The sequence below is a fragment of the Haliotis cracherodii genome, unplaced genomic scaffold, assembly GCF_022045235.1.
Source record: "Haliotis cracherodii isolate W230 unplaced genomic scaffold, xgHalCrac1.p SCAF_1, whole genome shotgun sequence".
NCBI classification, from domain to species: Eukaryota; Metazoa; Mollusca; class Gastropoda; order Lepetellida; family Haliotidae; genus Haliotis; species Haliotis cracherodii.
The window spans coordinates 50,984,368-51,011,599 of record NW_027266264.1 but is presented as its reverse complement, the minus strand read 5'-3'; the positions used below and the strand labels follow the sequence as shown (position 1 = coordinate 51,011,599).

General features: G+C 41.8%; 1 protein-coding gene across 2 annotated transcripts in view; it reads left to right on the top strand.

Annotated features, from left to right (window-relative positions):
* LOC139479078 (thrombospondin type-1 domain-containing protein 4-like) overlaps positions 1-25,305 on the top strand; it is a 77,648-nt gene extending 52,343 nt beyond the window's left edge. Inside the window, exons 3-11 of one of the 2 annotated variants that reach the window (XR_011654342.1) lie at positions 4,281-4,453; positions 7,392-8,145; positions 11,354-11,489; positions 12,201-12,405; positions 13,000-13,170; positions 13,723-13,896; positions 15,365-15,544; positions 19,337-19,512; positions 20,501-20,591. Coding sequence is in view for 1 of the 2 variants with exons in the window: in XM_071261835.1 (XP_071117936.1) it covers positions 4,281-4,453; positions 7,392-8,145; positions 11,354-11,489; positions 12,201-12,405; positions 13,000-13,170; positions 13,723-13,896; positions 15,365-15,544; positions 19,356-19,512; positions 20,501-20,616 (2,066 nt within the window). In the remaining variant the exon portion in view is untranslated. Of the gene's footprint in view, positions 1-4,280; positions 4,454-7,391; positions 8,146-11,353; positions 11,490-12,200; positions 12,406-12,999; positions 13,171-13,722; positions 13,897-15,364; positions 15,545-19,336; positions 19,513-20,500 lie in introns of both variants that reach the window. The other variant, XM_071261835.1, reaches the window with a different exon arrangement.
* The last annotated feature ends 1,927 nt before the right edge of the window (positions 25,306-27,232 follow it).

Sequence of the window (27,232 nt, the reverse complement as noted above, 5' to 3'; positions counted from 1 at the left end):
CAGCAGCATGGCCAGATCATGTGGTGGAGTCCAGGACCATACCCAGCAGCATGGCCAGATCATGTGGTGGAGTCCAGGACCATACCCAGCAGCATGGCCAGATCATGTGGTGGAGTCCAGGACCATACCCAGCAGCATGGCCAGATCATGTGGTGGTGTCCAGGACCATACCCAGCAGCATGGCCAGATCATGTGGTGGAGTCCAGGACCATGCCCAGCAGCATGGCCAGATCATGTGGTGGAGTCCATGACCATACCCAGCAGCATGGCCAGATCATGTGGTGGAGTCCAGGACCATACCCAGCACCATGGCCAGATCATGTGGTGGTGTCCAGGACCATACCCAGCAGCATGGCCAGATCATCTGGTGGAGTCCAGGACTCACCCCAGCAGCATGGCCAGATCATGTGGTGGTGTTCAGGACCATACCCAGCAGCATGGCCAGATCATGTGGTGGAGTCCAGGACCATACCCAGCAGCATGGCCAGATCATGTGGTGGTGTCCAGGACCATACCCAGCAGCATGGCCAGATCATCTGGTGGAGTCCAGGACTCACCCCAGCAGCATGGCCAGATCATGTGGTGGTGTTCAGGACCATACCCAGCAGCATGGCCAGATCATGTGGTGGAGTCCAGGACCATACCCAGCAGCATGGCCAGATCATGTGGTGGAGTCCAGGACTCACCCCAGCACCATGGCCAGATAATGTGGTGGAGTCCAGGACTCACTCCAGCAGCATGGCCAGATCATGTGGTTGAGTTCAGGACCATACCCAGCACCATGGCCAGACCATGTGGTGGAGTCCAGGACCATACCCAGCACCATGGCCAGATCATGTGGTGGAGTCCAGGACCATACCCAGCACCATGGCCAGATCATGTGGTGGAGTCCTGACCACTGTGACACCGTGCCCCTATTTTGTAGGAATAACGATGACTGAACATGTAGATTTCTTATACAGATCCTTTTTTCTGAGCTGTAAGAAACATCTCTGTAAAGTATTACAGATTCTTGACCTAAAGCTTCCCTATGATATTTTGAAGACAGAATGAAACCTTACAGTTACACATGCAGAAGACATCTTCTTGATCTACATCTTTGTTACATGCAAGGCAATAGTGCGCCATAAAGGTTCCCCCAACAATAGATGCTGGTGAAGGGTCTGCTCCGGGAAACAAGACGAGCAGATCGGAGTGTCCCCCAGGACCCTGTCTACACCATGTCTACACATGTTCATTTTTCCACATCAAAGAAGGGTGTTGCGATGTTGCACAGCTACAGATGTATTGTTGCAATATGTGCAACTCTTTACATCAAATAGCGGGATCACAAAGTTAAATGGTTCTCTGTTTGATTTGTTGATTTGAAACAAAATATCAATACAATGTGTGTCCTTTAGGGATTTGGTCCATGTTACAGATGTCTGAACAAGACACAGAGCACACTTCAACTTAACCCTGAGTGTATGTAAAAGGGACCAGAGGTGTATGTTCCGGGGCTTTGCCTCTTGTTTCCCATGTTCACCCAGGTTTCGAGGATGTTGTCAGCCTAGCTAGGTGTTCCAGCTCATGGGAGTTCCATTTTCCCAGCACTTACAGAGGCCTGCAGCTAACATCTAGTTGCACATAAGATGCAAGAGGATAGACGCTAAACTTTAGAGGCTAGATACTACATGCTAGATGCAAGAGACTAAATGCTAGATGTAAGATAATTGATGAAAGAGGCTAGATACTGGATGAAAGATGCTAGATATGTATGCAAAAGACTAAATGCTAGATGCAAGAGGTTAAATGCTAGATGCAACAGGTTAAATGCTAAATGCTAAATAGAAGAGGCTTGATACCAGATGCAAGAGGCTAGATACTGGATGAAAGATGCTAGATATGTATGCAAGAGACTAAATGCTAGATGCAAGAGGTTAAATGCTAGATGCAAGAGGTTAAATGCTAAATGCTAGATAGAAGAGGCTTAATACCAGATGCAAGAGGCTAGATACTGGATTAAAGATGCTAGATATGGATGCAAGAGACTAAATGAGCAGTGAAATACATATTTTCATCCATTGTGACTCTGCCAACTGTATATCGTCAGTGTGCCAGGTATTTGGCCATCCTGTCCATGAAAAAGATGGCCTACACACCACAGAGAATAGCAAGTATGCAAGTATCATGATATGTATCAGATAGTGAGCCAGGTATCATGAAATGTATCAGATAGTGAGCAAGGTATCGTGATATGTATCGGATCGCACATTTGGTGTATTGTCCCAGCCCTACAAGATACTAGATGGAAGAGGTCAAATGCTAGATGCAAGAGGCTAACTACTAGAACATTGATGTAAGATGTTAAATGCTAGTTGCAAAATGCTAAATACTACCGGATAGTAATTAGATGCAAAATGTTAGGTGAAAGAGGCTAGATACTAAATACAAGAGACTAGGTTCAAGAGGCTTCATACTAGATGAAAGAGGCTAGATACTAGATGTATGAGGCTAAATGTGAGAGGTTACATGCTAGATGTAAGATGGTAGATCCAAGAGGCTAAATCAAATGCTAGATGTAAGAATCTAAATGCTAGATGCAAGAGGCTAAATGCTAGATGTAAGAAGATAAATGTTAGATGCTGGATGATAAATGCTAGACATAAGAGGAAAAATGCTAGATGAAAGAGGCTAGATACTGTAGAGGCAAAATGTGAGAGGTTACATGCTAGATGTAAGATGGTAGATCCAAGAGGCAAAATGCAAGATGTAAGGAGATAAATGTTAGATGCTAGATGATAAATGCTTGATATAAGAGGGAAAATGCTAGATAAAAGAGGCTACATGCTAAATGTAAGAGGCTAGATGCTAGATGCAAAAGGCTAAATGCTAGCTGTAAGAGGCTAAATGCAAGATGTAAGAGGCTAAATGGTTGGTGTAACAGGCAAAATGTTTGATGCAAGAGGCTAAATGCCAAATGAAGATGCTAGATGTAAGAGGCTAACTGTTAGGTGCAAGAGGCTTTATGCTAGAAACACAAGGCTAAATGCCAAATGAAAGAGTATAAATGCTAGATAAGAGGCTAGATGTAAGATGCTAGATGCAGGAGGCTAACTGCCAAATGAAAGTTGCTAGATGAAAGAGGGTAAATGCTAGATATAAGAGTTTAGATGTAAGAGGCAACAGGCTAAATTAGATGCAACAGGTTAAACACCACAGACTAAATGCGAACTGTAACAGTCTAAATGGTAGATGCTAGTTTATAGTTCTACATCAGCAGCTTGGGATGTAAATATAACACATCAGTGCCAGAGAATAATCAGATTAATGGCCAAAACTAAGATGCACATGCAGAGCCAGTGCCATCACAACTCCAATACCTAAGGCTACACATAGCGCTATAACAATGAGGAGATCCATACAAGAAGCTGAATGTATACTTTGTTGGTTAAAATTTACACTGGACAGATTTAGGCATCCGAGGAAAATACATTTTATGATTAGTCAGCAACGTCTTGAGGAAATGTCTCATTATATTTTATAATGAATGAGAATAAGATACGTAACCAGCTCTTAATACGAATAAGTGTCAGTGGGCAGATTGTCAGGAAGGCTATTCCTGATACAGGACAATGAGTGGACAAAATTAATGGCGTTGCAAGTAGGATTGGCAAGTTAACATGTATCAATTATAGTAATGGAAACTGTTGCGCGTGGTGTGCATCCTTGAGCAAGGTAGGAACTCACCACACATAGTTTGGCTGCAGGGCGACGTAACACTCCGAAGGCTATTAGTTCTATGTGGTCACAATTATTATCTTTATTAATTACCACATGTCAGCTCATTACTGGTAGGAGGTCACAGTATGATCGATGTGTGTATTGCAGGACTGTTTCATAGCAGACATGTTGGGGAGATTCCTGGACATTACAGTGTTGGGATGGTGGGTGTTGGTAGTAGACTGACAAACTCCTTCTTGCTGACACTTGCACATAGGATTGTGCGACTAGGGTTAGCTGGTTTTTTCACAGATCTTTTACTTGTTCTTTTTATTGTCAATCAGATTAAGAAAATATTTGTTCTCTCTACTTATGATCAAAGTAAGAAAGAGGTATAAAGATAAAGCAAACCTAACTATTACAAAAAAACAAAAACAAAACGAAAGCCTAACACAATATACAAGGAAACACAAAACCTCTGTACTTATTTGAAATTTGGTTGATCAATCTGTTGATATGCTTTGTAATTTGAAAATGTATGTTTTGTCAATAGAAGTGATGTTTTCCGTTTATTTCAGCTGTGAAAACTAAAAGGTCAAAGAGCATATTCAACAGCTACTGGTCCATTGTGCCGACTGGGTTGTACGGTGGTGCTGGGACAATATTCCGATACGCTAAACAGAGTGGGCCACACTGCCCTGGACAGTGTATCTTTACTGATGGATCTCTCAATGAAACCGTCGTGGTACAGGTGAGTGAGTGGGTGGGTGAGTGAGTGAGTGGGTGGGTGGGTGGGTGAGTGAGTGAGTGAGTGAGTGGGTGGGTGGGTGGGTGGGTGTTTGGGTGAGTGGGTGAGTGGGTGTGTGAGTGAGTGGGTGGGTGGGTGGGTGAGAGTGAGTGAGTGAGTGGGTGGGTGGGTGGTTGGGTGTGTGAGTGAGCGAGTGGGTGGGTGGGTGGTTTGAGTGAGTGAGTGAGTGAGTGGGTGGGTGGTTGGGTGGGTGAGTGAGTGAGTGAGTGAGTGGGTGGTTGGGTGAGTGGGTGGGTGGGTGGTTGGGTGGGTGAGTGAGTGAGTGAGTGAGTGGGTGGTTGGGTGAGTGAGTGGGTGGGTGGGTGGGTGAGTGAGTGAGTGAGTGAGTGGTAGGTTGGGTGGGTGGTTGGGTGAGTGAGTGGGTGGGTGGTTGGGTGGGTGAGTGGGTGGGTGGGTGAGTGAGTGAGTGAGTGAGTGAGTGAGTGGAGGGTTGGATGGGTGAGTGAGTGGGTGTGTAGGTGGGTGAGTGAGTGAGTGAGTGAGTGGTCTCTCAAAGAAACTGACATGTTGACACTCAATCAAGTCACTAAATCTGACCATCTGATCAATTTAGTCACCTCTTACGACAGGCCATCTTCCTGAGGCAAAGGAGTTAACTGACTGTAAAAGTCTAGTTTCCCCCTTTGTTGAACTTGACTGGAATTTCTGGGTTCCATAGTAGCGCTTGAAGTGGCTCTCACGAGTTATGGCTCTCCTATGTCCCTCTTATTGATTAAGGTCTATATGGTAATAAAACAGGTCTTACTTTGCGAAGTGCATCAAATCATGTGAGCACCTTGTTTAAGAGCATGAAAAGATAAAATATCTGTTGACAGCATGTAGACGGTACACAAATCCTGCAATTAACCGAAATCTGCATGGCAGTTTACGAAACAGATGTCGACTTTGTTATGTGATTTTGATAGGACTGTGCGCAGACTCGTTAGTGCAGCCAAAATAGCACTTCCTTATTTCATCCTAGTTCAGCAAGCGTGGAAACTGGACTTTTATAGTCAGTTAACTCCCTTGCCTTGGGAAGATGATGACAAGCAGAAGTTGCTAAGGACCTGTTCTTACCCGGAATCCCCACTGTGGAATCTTTATCTAGGATCCATTTGAAACAAGTATGCGCGCACTATGTGCGGATATCAGGTGCTACATGACAGGGCAAGCCCAGCATGAGTCTCTTCTAAATATAGATTAATTAGAATAGATTGCAAAAACACTCTGTATTTTTATAATTAAGCTGTTGGAGTGCAAACAGATGTTGAATACGTCTATATTTGAGGGAGGCTTCATTGGCAGCTGGTCTTATTTCCTAAACCCTTTGTATAGAACAGATGCTATGGTTGGATGTACTTGGATTTGTCTGTGAGGAGGATGGGTTTTACGATGCTTTTAGCAATATTCCAGCAATACATTTACAGCCGTAGCAAGAAGGTTTAGGGTTAGGGTATGAGTTTGTAGGGGTAGGGTTCACAGGCTGTTTGTTTGTTTGTTTGTTGTTTTACTGCCACACTCAGCAAAATTCCAGCTATATGATGGCGGTCTGTAGGTAATCGAGTCTGGACCAAATAGTCCTTGGATTGACATCATGAGTATCAATCTACACAATTGGGATATGATGACATGCATCAACCAAGTCAGCAGGCTGACTACTACCAGAACCTGTTAGTTGACTCTATGACAAGCATGGGTTGCTGAAGACCAACTCTAGTCGGGATCTTTCAGTGGCTTTTCCTATATTGGGCCGACCAATGAAAGTTTGCATTTGGTTTCAGAATGTATGTTTGTGCCCCATAATTGCCCATTCCATACAAGTTTGTTTGTTTGTTGTTTAATGCCACACTCAGCAATATTCCAGCTATATGATGGTGGTCTGTAAATAATAGAGTCTAAACCAGACAATCCAGTGATTGACATCATGAGCATCGATCCATGCAATTGTGATCGATAACAAGCTTCAACCAAGTCAGCGAGTCTGACCACCCTATCCCATTAGTCATCTCTTACGACAAGCCTTTTATGGCAAGCATGGGTTGCTGAAGATCTATTCTACATCATATCTTCACGGATCAAAATGTATGATTTGTGCCCCATAATTGCGTATTGCATATAATGTACTCTTGAAAAGTATCAATATTTGTAGATTTTGAACTCATATTTTTCTGTCTGAGTAAAAAGACATGATGTTATTCAGAAATATGTGATGAAGCAAACGACCATCTGTTTACATAGGTCTCAAAACCTAACTGAGCTGTTTAATGTAATTATGTGGTTTGAAACTTTTAGCACTGTAACCACTAGACTATGAGAAAGCCATGTGAAGATCAGGATTGTTAGCATTAGCCAGTTTAGCATCAGAGTAAACATAACATATTGCTGTATTAAGCACCCTGCGCCATTACGCCCTCGAATCTTTCTGTATGTAATCTCAGTCAGCACCCCCTAGTGAGTCACACACACCCTTCCCCTTGTGAAGAGTCTGGGGACACTTATTATGGGGAAGATGGGACTTTTGGTACCAAATAATGAAAGGTGTAAGCAATATATATATAGTTCTCAAAAGATTAAAAGATCTTTAAGATTTATAATTGTCATTGCAATAATGAATTAAATCTATAGATTGGCTTTTTCAAGATTAAAGAGATTGGCCTTTGTTGCAAATCAAAAGCTTTTATGAGGGTTAAGAGAAAGATATTGTTTTCCTTTATATAAAGACTTTAATAGGCATTCAATATTTCAATATATAAGATAGCTACGCGATAAAGCGCAAAGAACAATAATCAATTTTTTTTAAACTGATACATGTTTCAGAAATTCTTAATTCTATGTTTTTGTTTTCCTATTGTTTGTTTCCATGTTCCATTGTATTTTGATGTTTTTCTTTGTTCTTTTTCAGATGTTATTTTACAGCAAAAACCCAGGCATTTCATATGAGTTTCTACTACCAAACTATATTGCATTTACACCTTTTGAAGGTACATACATTCCCCAAACACCACACACAGTCCATCACAGACATCGCCACAGATCACAAACACAGAGACGAGGACAAGGACGTCACCACTCCCGAACAACTCCCCACTTTGAAGGCGAATTCAACCCTAGTTACAACAGCAGATCAGAGGGGCAGTCCTCATCGGAATACAACAGACGGACTGAAGAATTACGTGCTGGAAGGAGTTCAGCATATGATAGAAGGTACCCACAGGAGCCACACCACAGTTCAAGGTCAGGGACACAGAGAAATTATCAGTCAGGTTCGCGAACAGATACCACCCCTCGTAGGTATGGGTATGACACGTTGGGCGGTCAAGGATTAAGTTACACGCAGCAAAACAGAAAAACAGAATCATCTCAAACTGGAATTCCCATCCAAGTGGCACCAAGGCCAAGATATGTTTCCCCATATGACCGCAATGGGCGCTTCACTGGCCATAAGACCCTTGATTTCAACGCGGCGCTGACGGACAGGCGATACGTGCGGGGTCCAGGGGATGCCCAAGCGAGAAGTGTGGACAATGAGATCGGGACTCGATACAGTGGACAGCACACTGTTCCGAATCGGGGTGCTGTGGACAGGGACAGTTCTGCGAGTCACTACATGTGGAGAATATCAGGATTCACGGACTGTTCCACAACTTGCGGAGGAGGTGAGCTATCACTTGTGCAACTCTCCCTAGCTGCCGTTCCATAAAGCGATCTTAGCTCCACGACTGTGGGTCAATTACTGGGTATTATTTGATATTGGGTTGGAAGATGCGGGTGAAATTTTATTCTTTTAGATAATGAAAATACACGGGAAAAACTATTTGGCGTTAGGTTTTACACACAAATTTGTTTTTGCTGGACATGTTAGATGTACAGGGGAAAAAAGGGTTTTTTGAAAAAAAATAAAATTGTTTGGTCCTCCTTGATAATAAATAAATACCTGTAATAAGCAGTGACCCCCCAAAATATTATTCTGAAACAAAAATGCCAGGACCCCCTTTAATATTAAACTATTGGTTTCTTAGTCAGTGTTAAGGTAGAGGAGTTGTAATGGTTGTCATAGCGCTACAGTCACTTTGTGGAACCAGGTCTGTAGCCCTCCCTGCTTGGAGAAGTAACATTAACTCACTACTAACCTGTCAAGGTCTGGGTTAGATTTGGCCTTCAGCTACCCATGCTTGTCAAAAGAGGCGACTAACAGGATAGGGTGGTCAGACTTGGTTGATGTTTGTCATCATATTTTAATTGAGTAGATTGATGCTGGTCAATCACTGGATTGTCTGGTCCAGACTTGATTATTTACAGACCGTCTTGAAGCTGGAATATTGCTAAGTGCAGCGTTAGACAACAAACAAAACTCATTACAATAACAATGCAGCATGTATTGTAATTTTGTCGACTTTTTTTCGCACCCTTGACATAAGTGACAGGTTCTTGCCAAATAAGAGAGTGTATTCAAGTTTTAGGGACAGCAGAGCTTGAAACTTTGGACTACTTTATCTCCAACTGTGACATATCTTTTGAATCACAATGAGTGGTCAGACATAAGATGATATGTGTTTTAGAACTAATTCTACAAAGGATTGCTTCTTTTTGTGTTAGGGTGTCCACTCATATCATGTTGGATTATGAAGTAGTCTAGATGTGCTACACTCAAAGGCTGGGATGAGTCCAAATTTACTACCGGGATACCCGACCCCCTATTACCAAACCCTACCCAGATCTCAAGAGTTGGGTACAAAATGTCTGATTGGGAATTGTTTTACAGGATCCTTAGAACCGCCTCTGTGGTCTAGAGGCAGAGCGTCTGCCCGGAGATAGGAAGGTCTGGGGTTGGATCCCTGGCTGTGTCATACCAAAAGACAATTCTTCAGCAACCCATGCTTGTTGTAAGAGGCCGGCTAGCAGGTTTTGTTAAAAAGGCCTGTAGGGTGCATTAATGATAGCTGTTTGTTAATGGCATCCTTGCTTGTATTTATACATGGTTTGTTTGAATATTCTCAATGATTCCATTATAACAGTATAGGATATTTTTTCATCATTGATTATTTCCCGGTTAAACAGGGGCAAAATGTGTATATTCGCCATGCGGGAGAGTGCTAAAGATTGACATGCCATACCCTTTCAACAAGTTAAAAACAGTTTGCAAACCTTGTGTTTTCCCTCCACAGTTGTCTCCTCCCCCAACAATGGAATGTTTGAGCGTAGTGTATTTTAACGTTTCAATCAGATAAAAGTCTAGATTAGCATTAACAGGTTCCAACAGAGGCTGGGTAATGTAGATTTCCGCCTGCAAATAAAGAAAGGAAGTCATCAAATGAGTTTTCTCCAACGTTCAACACACACGGGAGATAGAGTTTCTTCCCAGTCTCCCCAACTGCATGTGAAATGCAATCAGACATGTGTTGTCGTATATATTTTAATATTTCATAGAAGAATAGACATGGCATCTGAGGAGGTTTGGTTACATAAAAGGCATTATTTCTTTCCTCTAGAGGTTTTGTTAAAAAGTCACTGAGTTTGTAGAAATATAAATTTGTGTTTTTACAAGTTAGATCCTTTTAGTTGGAATACATAGAACATATCAATGTTTTGGTTGCAATGGCCACATTTGTTCCCTGTCAGATGGTGTGTTTTTCATGACAACATTGATGATTGTGTTACCAGAAAGGGGGGAGGGGGCTTGTCATGTTAAAAAGGCGGTTTTTTTCCAAGTATTAAGTTATTAATTTGAACTATTTAGGGTCCTTAAAGAAATGACATGGTTTTTTTATTGAGTAGGGGCATAGAGGGATGGTTAGTATTACATAAAATAGGGAAGGGGCAGCAATATAGGATCCATTCCCTTCCCCCCTTATAATGAAAGACCTGTCTCAGAGATATGAATTTCTTATACCCTGCTGGGAAATGCAGAACTTCCTATTAATGCGATCACAATAATATGATTATGTTATATTGAAACTGATTACCTAGCAAATGCGGTTTAAACTTTACCGAGCATCTATTGATTGTAAGACAATGGTTATAATTCTAAAAGGGTGTTTATTTTGTGTGGCAGCTGTCAATATGTACATGAAATGGTTTGCTATCCATACTGATTAAGACAGTTCAGATAATAGGTGAAAAACTATGCCGGTAAGATAAATTCTTTGAAAGCCAATCCTTTGGGGTATATGGTGTGATGTACCCCGTGAGCGAGTCTATTGGCTGGTGTGCTTGAGAGATATATGGTGTGACGTACCTTGTGTGTGAGTCTACTGGCTGGTGTACTTGAGAGGTATATGGTGTGATGTACCCTGTGTGTGAGTCTACTGGCTGGCGTGCTTGAGGGGTGTATGGTGTGACGTACCCCACAAGTACAGTTGACAACTAATATAATTACCCTGCACTGTACAAAAGTTATTTTGGGTAAAACAAATGGGTATCTCAAGCATGTCAGGAGGAAGTGTCGGAAATGGCTGTCGGTCCTTTGTCATACATCCTTTGTCACATATTCGCAGGGCAGTAAGTTAATAAATTATTGTCCTTTTTTCCTCATATATTATCATGTGGCTTGTAGATTCATCTTAGTTCCATGTCAAGTCTTTCTGGCTTTCGTCGCTCCATGGCTGAAATAATGCTGATGTGACATTAAATTTTAACTCACTCACTTCCTGACTTTCATGTTAAAGTGTTTGAATTTGAATAGAAAGATGTGATTTTGTGTAGATAACCAGTTTTGCATCATTTGACACAAACATGGAACCAGCGAGTGCACCTGCCATTGCTGGCTAGTGACTTATGTTGCCGGCCAGTACTATTGGGAGCTTGTTGTGTTTCTGACTAGACACCATCTGTGTCCCAAACATAGTACTTTGTATGTACCCTCAGGTCACCAGGAGACCAAGATTGTGTGTGTGTTGAAGAGCTCCCAGACTCAGGTGATAGTGACAGAGGACAACTGCAACAACGCCATCAAGCCGCAGCAACAACGTGTACCGTGCAACACCAACCCATGTGGACCAGAGTGAGTCAAGAGATTTTATGAGTGTTTCATTAGGTTATTGAACAGCTGTGCTGGCTCATGAACCATCACCATGGCATGGAGATTTCTGTTGTGTTGTCGCTGGGAGACGGTATTACTGAGACAGATGACTAGAGTGTGTCATGGTGTTTTGTGTTGTAGCTGGGAGACAGATGACTGGAGTGTGTCATGGTGTTTTGTGTTGTAGCTGGGAGACGGATGACTGGAGTGTGTCATGGTGTTTTGTGTTGTAGCTGGGAGACGGATGACTGGAGTGTGTCATGGTGTTTTGTGTTGTAGCTGGGAGACGGATGACTGGAGTGTGTCATGGTGTTTTGTGTTGTAGCTGGGAGACAGATGACTGGAGTGTGTCATGGTGTTTTGTGTTGTAGCTGGGAGACAGATGACTGGAGTGTGTCATGGTGTTTTGTGTTGTAGCTAGGAGACGGATGACTAGAGTGTGTCATGGTGTTTTGTGTTGTAGCTGGGAGACGGATGACTGGAGTGTGTCATGGTGTTTTGTGTTGTAGCTGGGAGACAGATGACTGGAGTGTGTCATGGTGTTTTGTGTTGTAGCTGGGAGACAGATGACTGGAGTGTGTCATGGTGTTTTGTGTTGTAGCTGGGAGATGGATGACTGGAGTGTGTCATGGTGTTTTGTGTTGTAGCTGGGAGACGGATGACTGGAGTGTGTCATGGTGTTTTGTGTTGTAGCTGGGAGACGGATGACTGGAGTACCTGCAGTGTGACCTGTGGCTCAGGGACACAGACCCGCCGCGTGGAGTGTAAACAACGCATGTCCCCCACCTCCCACCTGAGTGTGTCGGCCAGCAAGTGTGACGCGGGCCGCAGGCCAGCAGTGGCCCAGCAATGTGAGAAGGGTCCCTGTGCCAAGTGGAAAACCAGCAAGTGGGGCAAGGTATGTTCAGTCTGGAGTAGAGTTCAACCTCTATCAAATTAGGGAAAAGTGGACACTGTTCAATAGACTACTTTCCTACCAAATTGTGCCAAATGAAATGTCCAGGCAATAACACCCGAAAATCTAAAAAACACATAACATTCATCTCCTAAATTAAGTCATGGACTGTGTTGCGCAATTTAGCCACTTATATGCTAGTCCAGAGGCAAGTGAAATCTAGGAATTTCTGATGTGTGTTACTTGTAAAGTTTGAGTCTGTAATGAACTTTGGAGTAGCTGCAAGTAACTCATGGTCTGACTTGTGAAAAGGCCATGAATTTGGCAACTCTGCTGTTATATATAGTTTAATGTATTTTCTCTCTCAAAATGCCTTGTGACATGTAACACTTATTTATTAATAACATTGAAACACTTGTATGTGGACTTTAATAGTCTCTTGGATGTACAGGGGTACCAGTCAGTAAACTAAAGTTGACCTTGTTTGAAGGCACACTTGGTCTAACTATTTGCTTTGAAAAGGCCTTTACTTGTTGCTGAAAGTTTGCATGACCCCTGATTATAAGCCTGTTGACATGTTGTCCTCGCTGTCCCCAGTGTTCCGTGAGCTGTGGGGTGGGAGAACAGCGCAGGAAGGTGAAGTGTGTGGACCACCAGGCCACCCAGATACCCGACCGCTTCTGTGACGCCACCCCACCCACTGGCGTCAAGAAGTGTAACCAGGGCACCTGCCAGAAACAGTGGTGGACCTCCAAATGGTCAAACCAGGTCAGTTTATCTCATGTGGCAGTGAGGGAATCAGTTTGGTTTAGTGTCTCCTTTAAGAGTATTTCTGATAGAATACCGAGTGCTGAATGTGGAAATCCCTAAAATATTGCACAACACTGGTATGGTGCTGAGAAACTAAGTAATGGTATTATCACGTCGCATCTGGGATTCGAACCCCCTAGAATACTGATTGCTGAATGTGGAAATCCAAAAAATATTGCACAACACTGGTATGGTGCTGAGAAACTAGTTATGACATCATCACGTCGCATCTGGGATTGAGACCCACTATCATCGGGACACAAGTCTCTACAGCAGTATCAAATAGCAGAATGGATACGCGTATGTATGTGTATAGTCTTGTATCACTGAAATACAAACATCAGTCTAAACCCTACATCCATGTTTGTCTCATTGAAGATACTGCAAGTACTTAGATTGCGAGCCCCACCAGTTCCTAAAGGTGAAATTGCCCAGTTGTTGTGTGTGAGGTGATGCAGGGGAACATGAGGCTCAAGTCCTAGGTCTGCCTGTATACACTTTGTGTTGCAGTGTTCCAATGAGTGTGGGTCAGGAGTGAAGACCAGGAACGTCATGTGTGGCAATCCCAACGGTGTGAAGCTGGAGGACTCCGTGTGTGAAGACATCAGGAAGCCTCAAGCCCGTGCCTCCTGCCGCAGCCAGTCAGCCTGTGGAGGCAAGTGGTTCACCGGACCCTGGGGAAAGGTGGGCTAAACTAGACAACATACCATTCACAGGGTCTTGTAAGACAGAAATTAGCAGCTACAAGTACTATATAAATGATACACTAGTTGCGACAATATATATCTTGTAACTGCTATTTTTTTGCATCACAAGCCCCTGTGACACTGTTATTATTATATAATGAGAAGAAATTCAATGAAACAAGTGAGTCAGATTAAATTATGCTTCAGTGAGCAATATTATATACTTGTCCGGACAAGACCAACCAGTGGTTGTTGATAGCAAACATGCTGTGAAGGTGTGATGACACATGGTCTGGCAGGTCACCAAGGCAACATCAGTCAGACTGTATGACAAGCATGTGGAACTAAGGACCTGTTCTATCCCAGAATCCTGAAAGGATGCTTTGTTTCAGAAGGCCCTGGACATGCATGCATGATGATTATGCTACAACATACTCCAGCATGGACTTGCTCTTGGGACCTGTCAGTTTAGTGTAGTCTAGCTGTATGAATGAGTGCTTTCTTGTGAAGTCTTTCCAATATACCAAGTAATCTGAATGTGGAAGAGAAAAGGATACCACAGAAGATGTCTCTCACTCCTTTTTTTGATACATTAGTTCAAGTTGCTACTGTAAATGTGTTTGCAAATCCGAAAAACTAATAGCAAATCATAGACTGGAAAGATAATGGTTTTCATGCTGAAATGTTCATTAGCTGTAGAGATTTGGCAGGAAGCAAACGCTACTTGTTTGAGACCAAGTCCAAATGAAAAATTGAAAAATATGTAAAGGCAATAGTTGAATATGTGGTCATTTCATGTAAAGTTTCATGCAAAAATATTTATTAGTTTGAGAGTTATGTCTCAGAAATGAAGCCTTGAGTTGTTTGAGACCAAATTGTTCACTTTGAAATATAACAAAATATAATTTGGAAACATTTCAAAATGGCACATGGCACCAGTTTAACTTATGAGCAATGCATATTCCAAGTTTCATTGAAATATGTTGAATGGTTTTCAGTTATGGACTGGAAGCGAACCCTACCCTTATTTAAGACAAAGTTGAAGTTGTTTCCATGGAAGTGTAAACAATAAAATTTGGAAAAAAATTGTAACAGCAAAAGGCACCAGTTCAGCTGATGAATTATGCATATGCCCAGTTCCATGTGATATGTTGAACAAATTTCAAGTTATGGCATGGAAACAAAGTCTTAAGTCGAAAAATAAAAATTGAAAAAATAGCAAAAGGCATGATAATTGTAAAGTGTACTACAGATTGAAAATCTATACATTGTATGTGAGCGCTAGATTTGTTTGAGAATGATGACATGACCTTTAAGTATATCATATACTTGTGTACCTGACAAACGCAAGATTTACACTGTTGTAAGAATATCGAATGTAAGAATATTGTTTTTTATCACTGATCCCAGTTATTGAGATTGTCCTGTGCCCTTGGTAAACAGTCCATATAACCTTCCACCTGCAGTGTTCTGCTGAATGTGGGCATGGAGAGCGCCGGCGAGATGTTGTGTGCATGAAGGTTGTTGGCAGCGCCATGTCTATAACACTGGAGGAGAACTGTGCAGCAGATGAGAAGCCCACGGCTGAAGAGAAGTGCCGCACCGAGTCCTGCGGGTCTGAGTGGTACATGTCACAGTGGAGCGAGGTAAGCAGCAAGTATCAGTATGATCTACCAGTGGAGCGAGGTAAGCAGCAAATATAAGTATGATCTACCAGTGGAGTGAGGTAAGCAGCAAATATCAGTATGATCTACCAGTGGAGCGAGGTAAGCAGCAAATATAAGTATGATCTACCAGTGGAGCGAGGTAAGCAGCAAATATAAGTATGATCTACCAGTGGAGTGAGGTAAGCAGCAAATATCAGTATGATCTACCAGTGGAGCGAGGTAAGCAGCAAATATAAGTATGATCTACCAGTGGAGCGAGGTAAGCAGCAAATATAAGTATGATCTACCAGTGGAGCGAGGTAAGCAGCAAATATAAGTATGATCTACCAGTGGAGCGAGGTAAGCAGCAAATATAAGTATGATCTACCAGTGGAGCGAGGTAAGCAGCAAATATAAGTATGATCTACCAGTGGAGCGAGGTACGCAGCAAATATCAGTATGATCTACCAGTGGAGCGAGGTAAGCAGCAAATATAAGTATGATCTACCAGTGGAGCGAGGTAAGCAGCAAATATAAGTATGATCTACCAGTGGAGCGAGGTAAGCAGCAAATATAAGTATGATCTACCAGTGAAGCGAGGTAAGCAGCAAATATAAGTATATACCAGTGGAGCGAGGTTAGCAGCAAATGTAAGTATGATCTACCAGTGAAGCGAGGTAAGCAGCAAAGTATGATCTACCAGTGAAGCGAGGTAAGCAGCAAAGTATGATCTACCAGTGGAGCGAGGTAAGCAGCAAATATCAGTATGATCTACCAGTGGAGCGAGGTAAGCAGCAAATATAAGTATATACCAGTGGAGCGAGGTAAGCAGCAAATATAAGTATATACCAGTGGAGCGAGGTAAGCAGCAAATATAAGTATGATCTACCAGTGGAGCGAGGTAAGCAGCAAATATAAGTATGATCTACCAGTGGAGCGAGGTAAGCAGCAAATATAAGTATGATCTACCAGTGGAGTGAGGTAAGCAGCAAATATAAGTATATACCAGTGGAGCGAGGTAAGCAGCAAATATAAGTATATACCAGTGGAGCGAGGTAAGCAGCAAATATAAGTATATACCAGTGGAGCGAGGTAAGCAGCAAATGTAAGTATGATCTACCAGTGGAGCGAGGTAAGCAGCAAATGTAAGTATGATCTACCAGTGGAGCGAGGTTAGCAGCAAATATAAGTATGATCTACCAGTGGAGTGAGGTTAGCAGCAAATGTAAGTATGATCTACCAGTGGAGCGAGGTTAGCAGCAAATGTAAGTATGATCTACCAGTGGAGCGAGGTAAGCAGCAAATATAAGTATGATCTACCAGTGGAGCGAGGTAAGCAGCAAATAAAAGTATGATCTACCAGTGGACCGAGGTAAGCAGCAAATATAAGTATGATCTACCAGTGGAGTGAGGTAAGCAGCAAATATAAGTATATACCAGTGGAGCGAGGTAAGCAGCAAATATAAGTATATACCAGTGGAGCGAGGTAAGCAGCAAATGTAAGTATGATCTACCAGTGGAGCGAGGTTAGCAGCAAATATAAGTATGATCTACCAGTGGAGCGAGGTTAGCAGCAAATATAAGTATGATCTACCAGTGGAGCGAGGTAAGCAGCAAATATAAGTATGATCTACCAGTGGAGCGAGGTTAGCAGCAAATATAAGTATGATCTACCAGTGGAGCGAGGTTAGCAGCAAATATAAGTATGATCTACCAGTGGAGCGAGGTTAGCAGAAAATATAAGTATGTTCTACCAGTGGAGCGAGGTTAGCAGCAAATATAAGTATGATCTACCAGTGGAGCGAGGTTAGCAGCAAATGTAAGTATGATCTACCAGTGGAGCGAGGTTAGCAGCAAATATAAGTATGATCTACCAGTGGAGCGAGGTTAGCAGCAAATATAAGTATGATCTACCAGTGGAGCGAGGTTAGCAGCAAATATAAGTATGATCTACCAGTGGAGCGAGGTTAGCAGCAAATATAAGTATGATCTACCAGTGGAGCGAGGTTAGCAGCAAATATCAGTATGATCTACCAGTGGAGCGAGGTTAGCAGCAAATATCAGTATGATCTACCAGTGGAGCGAGGTTAGCAGCAAATATAAGTATGATCTACCAGTGGAGCGAGGTTAGCAGCAAATATAAGTATGATCTACCAGTGGAGTGAGGTAAGCAGCAAATATAAGTATGATCTACCAGTGGAGCGAGGTTAGCAGCAAATATAAGTATGATCTACCAGTGGCGCAAGGTTAGCAGCAAATATAAGTATATACCAGTGGAGCGAGGTAAGCAGCAAATGTAAGTATGATCTACCAGTGGAGCGAGGTAAGCAGCAAATATCAGTATGATCTACCAGTGGAGCGAGGTTAGCAGCAAATATAAGTATGATCTACCAGTGGAGCGAGGTTAGCAGCAAATATAAGTATGATCTACCAGTGGAGCGAGGTTAGCAGCAAATATAAGTATGATCTACCAGTGGAGCGAGGTTAGCAGAAAATATAAGTATGTTCTACCAGTGGAGCGAGGTTAGCAGCAAATATAAGTATGATCTACCAGTGGAGCAAGGTTAGCAGCAAATGTAAGTATGATCTACCAGTGGAGCGAGGTTAGCAGCAAATATAAGTATGATCTACCAGTGGAGCGAGGTTAGCAGCAAATATAAGTATGATCTACCAGTGGAGCGAGGTTAGCAGCAAATATAAGTATGATCTACCAGTGGAGTGAGGTTAGCAGCAAATATAAGTATGATCTACCAGTGGAGCAAGGTTAGCAGCAAATATAAGTATGATCTACCAGTGGAGCGAGGTTAGCAGCAAATATAAGTATGATCTACCAGTGGAGCGAGGTTAGCAGCAAATATAAGTATGATCTACCAGTGGAGCGAGGTTAGCAGCAAATATCAGTATGATCTACCAGTGGAGCGAGGTTAGCAGCAAATATCAGTATGATCTACCAGTGGAGCGAGGTTAGCAGCAAATATAAGTATGATCTACCAGTGGAGCGAGGTAAGCAGCAAATATAAGTATGATCTACCAGTGGAGCGAGGTTAGCAGCAAATATAAGTATGATCTACCAGTGGAGTGAGGTAAGCAGCAAATATAAGTATGATCTACCAGTGGAGCGAGGTTAGCAGCAAATATAAGTATGATCTACCAGTGGAGTGAGGTAAGCAGCAAATATAAGTATGATCTACCAGTGGAGCGAGGTTAGCAGCAAATATAAGTATGATCTACCAGTGGCGCAAGGTTAGCAGCAAATATAAGTATATACCAGTGGAGCGAGGTAAGCAGCAAATGTAAGTATGATCTACCAGTGGAGCGAGGTAAGCAGCAAATATCAGTATGATCTACCAGTGGAGCGAGGTACGCAGCAAATATCAGTATGATCTACCAGTGGAGCGAGGTAAGCAGCAAATATAAGTATGATCTACCAGTGGAGCGAGGTAAGCAGCAAATATCAGTATGATCTACCAGTGGAACGAGGTAAGCAGCAAATATCAGTATGATCTACCAGTGGAGCGAGGTAAGCAGCAAATATAAGTATGATCTACCAGTGAAGCGAGGTAAACAACAAATATAAGTATGATCTACCAGTGGAGTGAGGTAAGCAGCAAATATAAGTATGATCTACCAGTGGAGCGAGGTAAGCAGCAAATATCTGTTGATCTACCAGTGGAGCGAGGTAAGCAGAAGTACAGTTGAATGGAACAGATTTCACCCATCAGTAAAACATCATTCTTGCACACTGACATAACAAGACTTTGCAGTATTTACAGAATTAATGTAGTAATTCAGAACCCTTGTTGTGTGGCAGTGTTCTGTGACATGTGGAGCGGGCATGAAGTCTCGACAGGTCAAGTGTCTGGACCAACAGCAGAGGAGGGCAAGGTCATGTGACCGCTCCCAGAAGCCCCCTGCACGAGAGAACTGTCAGATGAGAGACTGCCGACTACCCCAGGCTACCAGAGCAAGTAGGTCCAAACTTCTTAAATGTTTCTTCTTGCCAACTCTGTTAAGTTAAAACTCTCCAAAGTTGATTTGGAAGCAAAGGATAATGATTGGTCTTGTCCTTCACAGAAACAATCTAAACCGCGTCTACGTTCATTTCATGTTTTCCTATTTCACACATGGGATTTCTGGAGTCAGTGCCCATGTTTTTAGAAATTGAGGATTGGTCGGTCACAATGTGTGACCTGGCTGATAATGTTATCACACCCCAATCAAAGGATTGTCTGGCCCAGACTGAATTATTTACAGGCATATTTCTAACTGTGGTGTGAAACAACATTCCGTCTTGAACTGGGTTGATGTTGCTGGTGGACTGAAGTCCCGAGCTTCATCATTAGCCCAGGAGCATGTATCTAGGCTGAGTCAGCTGCAAAAGAAATGTTTGGACCAAGAGATTAAAACTACACCCACTGTGATGCAAAACAAATGTTTTTCTAAGATGTTTATCTTTGCTTATGAAGAAGCAGAATCTCTGCACTTGTACACATCATCCGTAATTTCTAATTTACACATCATGTCAATACATTTCAACAAAATCAGTAAATGCACTATCGTGTCACTGGATTTTCTAGTTCATCAATCACTTGTCTGGTTTGTTTACAGGCTGCCGTCGCATGTCAGGTATACTGCTGTGTGGCATTGGACAATAAACACTTACTTTTTATACAAATTGTAGGAATGGCAGGTGCTGTCAGTAGAGCAGGACATGCTTACTCTTTTCGCAGCCACCTGGTGTCATCACTGATTTTCAATGGTCAATTTATATAATTTTCAGTTATTTTGTCCTTCACGCCAATTGGAATCTCTTTTGGAAGATAATCTAGAGTGGTTATTCACTTGCACTGACAATCTATATTCATATTCGCTTTGTATTCACTTTATATATATTACTGCTCTCAGAAATATGACACATTGAAATGGCAGCCAATTCAAGCATATCCCTGTTTCCAGGCCCCACCTGTCGTGACCAGTACCGCAGCTGCCAGGTCGTCCTGCAGGCCCGTCTGTGCACATACTCCTACTACCGCAAGATCTGCTGTTCCTCCTGCAAGTCTGCCCACTCATGAAGAATGGAGCCACAGTAGTCGAGTCACTTCATGACAGATCCAACCTTCCGCCAGAGCAGTTTCTCCCTGGACGACGGTTTGGGTCATAATACTCCAAGTGTAGCTAATATTCCGAACAGGAAGTACAATTTCATACTCCACTTCATGTGATTTAACAGCTAAGATCAGACCAAGTTATTTTCTTGTTTTATGGCATATTTAGAAAAGTATACCAATAATTCATTAAAATATATTTTATAATACTTTTGTATATTTTTCAAAATTCATTCAGGACATACCCTTGAAAACTTTTTTTCTCTTTCTAATTTGTACATTTTGTCATAAAATAACTTGTATAACGAGTAAATGGTTCAAAGTTATAAGTAACACTGACTGAACCAGCAGAATAATTATTATGACTATGACAGTTTTCACATCTCAAGTAATTGTTCATGGTACAAGACTAAGTATAAATGTGCAGATGTTTCCTTATTTACTACTGCCTGAAACTGTCGGAATATTTAAAAATACTGTTGAGTGTACTGCAACTGTGTACTCCTAAAGGAGTCATAGACTGACACGTGTTATACGATTGCAATATCAAGTCATTGTGAATACTGTACATACATATTCTGCATGATGTATATGATTGAAACCAGTTGATGCAATCTCATTAATATTAGATCTTTTACTCCAACACAATATCTCTCTGCGTGAAGATCGGAGGACATCCCCATAGGAGATTGTCTCAGGTGAACTTCTGATCAGCCAATCAGTGTTTAGGCTTATAAATTCTTGGCAAGAGTGAGCAAAGCTTTGAATAATCATATCTGATATCCGTATCTTGAAAATGAATATAATTGGGGAGATCCAAATGCAAATTAATAAAGCAGATAATTATGTTGTTGTGCACACTTTCTACATCTTGTCGTTTCTGAGTGCCACGGCATCTACAGCCAAAACGTGGAATACCAGCAGCATATGTTTGTGCTCTGTGTTGGTTTTCTTTTGCCAAGATTAAAATTTCTGAATGAAGATGGTAAGGAAATGAAACTGAATCGTTTTAAAAAGCTGACATCTGATTGGCTCAAGAACCCACGCATCCTTCATGGATTGGGTGGTCAAAGTTCACTTGGGGTTCATCTGATTTTAATGAGATTGGAGTGATGTGACTCAGATAGACCGGTGATCACTTGTAGGTGTTTGTCAAGAAGAATTATATACATGGCAGCACATGAAAAAAGCCATTTCTTCTTTTATAGTTTGTGTGCCAGGACACAGAAAATCTTTGTCGTTTTTAAAAAACGACAACATGTCATGATAAAAAACAATCAAAATCAACAAAATGATAAATTTATACATTAATGTATATGGTTGCAACACATGATACCATGTTTCCTCATTTTGTTTAAAAATGGGGTCAGACATAGGTATAGGTTCTAAACAACCGGCTGCCACAAGTTCTACCCCATCCTCCACCATGACAGATAACTCGATAAGCCCATGGTCCTATACTGCACTCAAGGAACAGTCTGTCATCATTACCATCTTCAGGATGTGCGGTAGTGTAGACATACAGGGTGTGATATGATAGTAAGCGAGCCATGTTTCTCTGTGCTTACAAATTCCCTCAAGGGAATGCATTTATTGTTTATAGTCAACATTTACCAAAGATTTTATGTACAGTCTATATTTATAGATTTCTCATTTCATGCGATTCATGTCCATTTAAGTGCTTGCCAATCACTCATGATTTACTGTTAGACATTGACATAACGCTTCTTATGTCTAGGAAGATAGATTGTATATTTTGAAATTTGATTGTTGGGTACACGATGTACATGATCTTAAAGTAACAGCAGGTTACAACTGACAACACTTGTGATTCTGATAACAGTGGCTATCATGTTTACAGAGTTTGAATTATTGGAGGTTTGCTTAAGTAAAGCACAATCATTTTAGAGCCTATGTATGTATGTATGTAGCGTCTGTGGAGCTGATAACTCCAGGCTTGCATGGGTCCTCCAAAAGCCTGTTCTTTCAATTCTCTTGTTGAGAGGTCAGTTAGCATACATCATTTTGAAACGTGATCTGAAATACCAGGTGGAAGTGTTTCTGTAAAACTGTGAAGTCCTGTGGTGTAATTTATAGTTAAATGTGTTCAGTGAGTATCATGCTCCTGCTGTGACACGTAAATTTGCTATGTGTTCTTGTCATTCATTAGGTTCACAAATCTACTACATAAACCTGTATTGGTAAGATTAAGAACTTATTCATCAGAACCTGTACCACCTCCTTTTAGTGGAGATTCGGGAATAGTCTAGTTCATAAATATTCTTCACCAAGGTTCCAGGAGACTGACAAAAAGCTGTAAGCTGTAAATGTCTATTCATAGTTAGCATTGTTCCAGCAAGTGTAAGAGCTGCAACTGGGAGAAGTAAGGACTTGTTATACAAGGAATTTATTATTATCAAAAATCAACATCTGGTAAAACAATCTGACTAACAAAATAATCAGTTTCTTGTGGTCTAACTATAAACACTCTACAAAGAAGGAAGTGTGATTAATAAATCAATATGGTGGAGGCTATTGATTTCATCAGTGAACAAGAGATGACAATTGGTACTCAAATGTCAAGGACACCACTCCTGCCTACATTGTTTCACAAATATACATCACAACACAGGTTCCAGAGAGGTGAAGTCTGTCCTTGTGCCTGGTCTCCGGTATAGGGTGTGTTCACTGTTACTGGCTAGGTCCCAGTGGCACTGCTGACAACCCTCAAAGGCAGATTATTCCATTTGTCCTTGAGACTTCTCTAGTTGCATCAGGATATCTTCTGAATAACCAACTCCTGCATGTTGAGGTAAGTTTGACCCAAACCGGATATGCCAGCCCAAACCATGATGCTTTCTCCCCTGAACCTACACATTTACATGCTGCAGAATTCATGAAACTTTCGCTGACCCAACAGTCAACTCGGAGGTGACCATTTGCAACGTTCAGAATGATTTGATTTGTCTGTGAAAAGCAATGTTGAGCCATCTGTTCCAGATGCTGAGGTACCGGTACTCAATCAAGGCACACTTTGGCCAGAATAGTCCTTAAGGGCAAGGAGCTCTGATGTTAGGTTGTATGTATAATCTGTGAGGAGTCATGGGACTGGTGTGGCCAAAACAAACCAGTGGTTGATATCATGAGCATCATCCTATGCTGCGATGACATGCACCAAGACACCAAGCCTGACCACTCGATCCATTAAGTAGCTTCTGAGACAAGCATGGGTTGCTGAGGATCAATTCTAATCCAAAATCCACACAGGGGGAACCATTTGCAAGGTTTGGTTTCGGATATAGTGTTCCGGTGCCAGAGGGGGCACAGTCGTCCAAGGTGCCACAATTTGCTGTGCCCGAAACCTATGGATGTGGCTTCAAATCCCTGTTCGCACTGATTGTTTCTATGTTTGTCAGCACCATACCTGTGCTCATGGATGTCACCAAACTGGTTAACGTCTAAGACCTGCACCACTTTGGGCTTTCCTCCACATTAAGCTGAAACGCCATAATATAACTGGAATACTGTTAAAAGTGGCTTTAAACTAAACTCACTCCTGTGCCAGACTAGTCCTTGACCTGCCACAATGAGAACTCTGTTCGTTAATGGATCGATGCTCTGTTCTGCAGTAACAGGTTGTTCCCAGTAAGCATGCCATTGGTGCTAAGTAGCACATATTCAGCTATTAAATTCAGTAATTCAAAATGATTTTTTTTTTTGACAGTAAAGTACATAAGTGTCAGGTTTAATATCTCCTTTAATGCCTGTGTGGTTGGTTTTGGCAAGTTGGAAACATGAGTTCCACTGTCTACAATAAAATCATGTTGCCAAAATACAAGCAATGTGCATGCATGTGTTGTAGTGGCTCGGTCTCACTATGTTATATGTGTAGAATAAAGCATGTCCGAGGGATTTTATGATATTTGAAAGGGAGTGTTTTATCTAACTTATACGCCGGAAAAAGAACATCTTGTTTTACTACTGTACAAGAATTCTGTCACAAATTATAGTTCAACTCATTTACCTATGGGCCAGTGACTACATGTCTCTAATGGTCATAAATTATTACCTTGGTTCCTTCAAATCTTCCAGGGGTGGTGGGATAGCCTAGTGGTTAAAGCATTCCCTTGTCACATCGAAGACCCGGGTTCGATTCCCCACATGGTTGGTGTGTGAAGCTTTGACATTGCTGGAATATTGCTGAAAGTGGCGTTGAACCATACTCACTTAACTCAAATCTTCCAAATATTCATCAATATATCCCCAAGATTAATGTAAAAATTACTTTGGGAAAAACCTGCAAATATATCCACTTTCCTTTAGAAAGAAAAAGACAGCTATTCAGAATTTTAATATCTCCTCTTAAAGATCTAACTTGTAGAAGTTCAACTGTCAAAAACTCTTAGTTTGATATTTGTTTGTATTTGTTATACAAGATGCTTTGTGAGTTGCAAAGGAGCAAAAAGGCTCTTATTGATACACATAACTTAATAAGTTTGTTTTATTGTCTGGTATGAATAGTCAAAGTTTTGTTTCTGTAGGTTACCAAAGTCTCCAATTCAACTCTAATACATTTTTCTATTGGTGCTATCAGAGTGTATGTTTTATATGTTTATAATCATTTGTAAATATCAGCATTCCCAAATAAATGTGCTTCTTACTGTTAAAATATGACACAATTTGTTTGTTATATGATTTCACAAAGGTAAAGACTTAATCTCTAGCATAATCATTATGAAAATCTGCCACCTGGGAAACGGAATCATATTAACGGAGTTCCGTGTGTCACTAGCAGGAGTTTTAGGAGCTGAATGTTTGTTCTCACCCCTTGGCCTTCAGTTTGTGGTGTACAAGCCTTGACCTTGTTGCATTCAGGCCCATTCAGCTCGTAAACTCCTGTACACTCGTCCAGTGACACATGCATCAAATTCACCATGAAGAGTTCATGAGTTAAGCAGTTCTCACACTTTGCCGAGCTCTCCCGAGCCTAACTCGGTTAGGACTTGGGAAGAGACTACATATATACGAGTATCATACGAGTACGCTACGTGTGTTAGGAGCCCCAAATAGGAGTCTATTAAGAGTTGCATATGAGCACAACGATCTCGATACGAGCTGTACGAGTTTGGTACGAGGTGGCACACTCCTATAGCTCGTATTACACTCGGTAATAAATTTTGCAGATGATTCTCATACGAGTTCTTTACGAGCATCACAAGGTCACCACGAGGGTACTACAAGTAGGACGTGTGTGTTATGAGTTTGTTACGAGTTGGCTGGCGGCCCGAGTGTTTTGAGCAGTTCCCAAAGTCTCGTAGATCGGTACAAGGTATCCCGAGTTACCCCGAGTTTAGTATGACTTTGATACGAGCTCCCCCGAGTCAGCTCGGGTCCATACTGGGGATGCAACTCGGCAAAGTGTGAGAGCCCCTTTACAAGACTTATGTTTGGTGAATACTTGGTGTGACAATTATATCTATCTTGTCACTGCCATTAGACAGCATATAACTCGAATGGAAACAGTATTGACTGTAACATGACATCAAACATGATGACGTCAAGGTATCCGTACAGGCCAGCCAACCGACTTGTATTGGATTTTCTGCTAGATGTCGACTAGCCAGACAACCAGGTTCCGTAACGAAAAATGATAAAGTTTGTTCTCATCCATTTAAGTGATTTAGCGAGTGGATGTGGTTAATGCCACATTGAATAATCAAGTCTGGACCAGGCAAACCAGTGATCAACATCCACGTCACGGGGCAGGATGCCATGCAATCAGCCAAGCCCCCCATTCCTTTTTAGGCGGCTCTTGCAACCTTGGGATACTGGGACCTATCCCCCCTGGCATCCTCACAGCCACTTCCTTTTAAGAACATCTTCATGTTGTAGTGATCTAGTTAAAGCAAAGTAAGAGTGAGTTGGGTTTAACACCGCTTTTAACAGTATTCCAGCTATATCATGGGGTGTCAGCTTAATGTGGGAGGAAAGCCCGAAGTGATGCAAGTCTCAGCCGTTTACCACTTCGATGAAAACCACGAGCACGGGTATGGTGCTGCCAAACATAGAAACATTATCAGGGTGAACAGGGATTCGAACCCACAATCATAGGTTTCTGGCGTGCCCAAGGGAAGCAACTCTGCACAGTGAATTGTGGCGCTTTAGATAACTGGGCCATCAGTGCCCTAGCAAATTAAGACAACTTTGAGCCGTTCACTAGTCATCTATAGTTGCTGGGTTGGAAAGCACCTGAATAAATGTATTCAAATGGAAAAATGTAACTGTGCTTCATATAAAATTTAATAAAAATATATTTATTTTGAAATAAAATAATGCATCTTTTAATATTTATTTAAGGTCCTGTTTCACAGTTTGCATTGTACATGACGCAGAGTTTGGATGTTTGCGTGTTTTCAATGTTCATCGAAACACTATATTATCTCTTTGGAGACATTATCTACATCAGGGAAACACTCATGACTGGCCACGGGCAGGTCGTCCACGTGATGTAACTTCAACAGGACAACCATATTCGGTTGGTGCATGTATGGAATCAATACCAAACTGCCACATTAACAGCTTG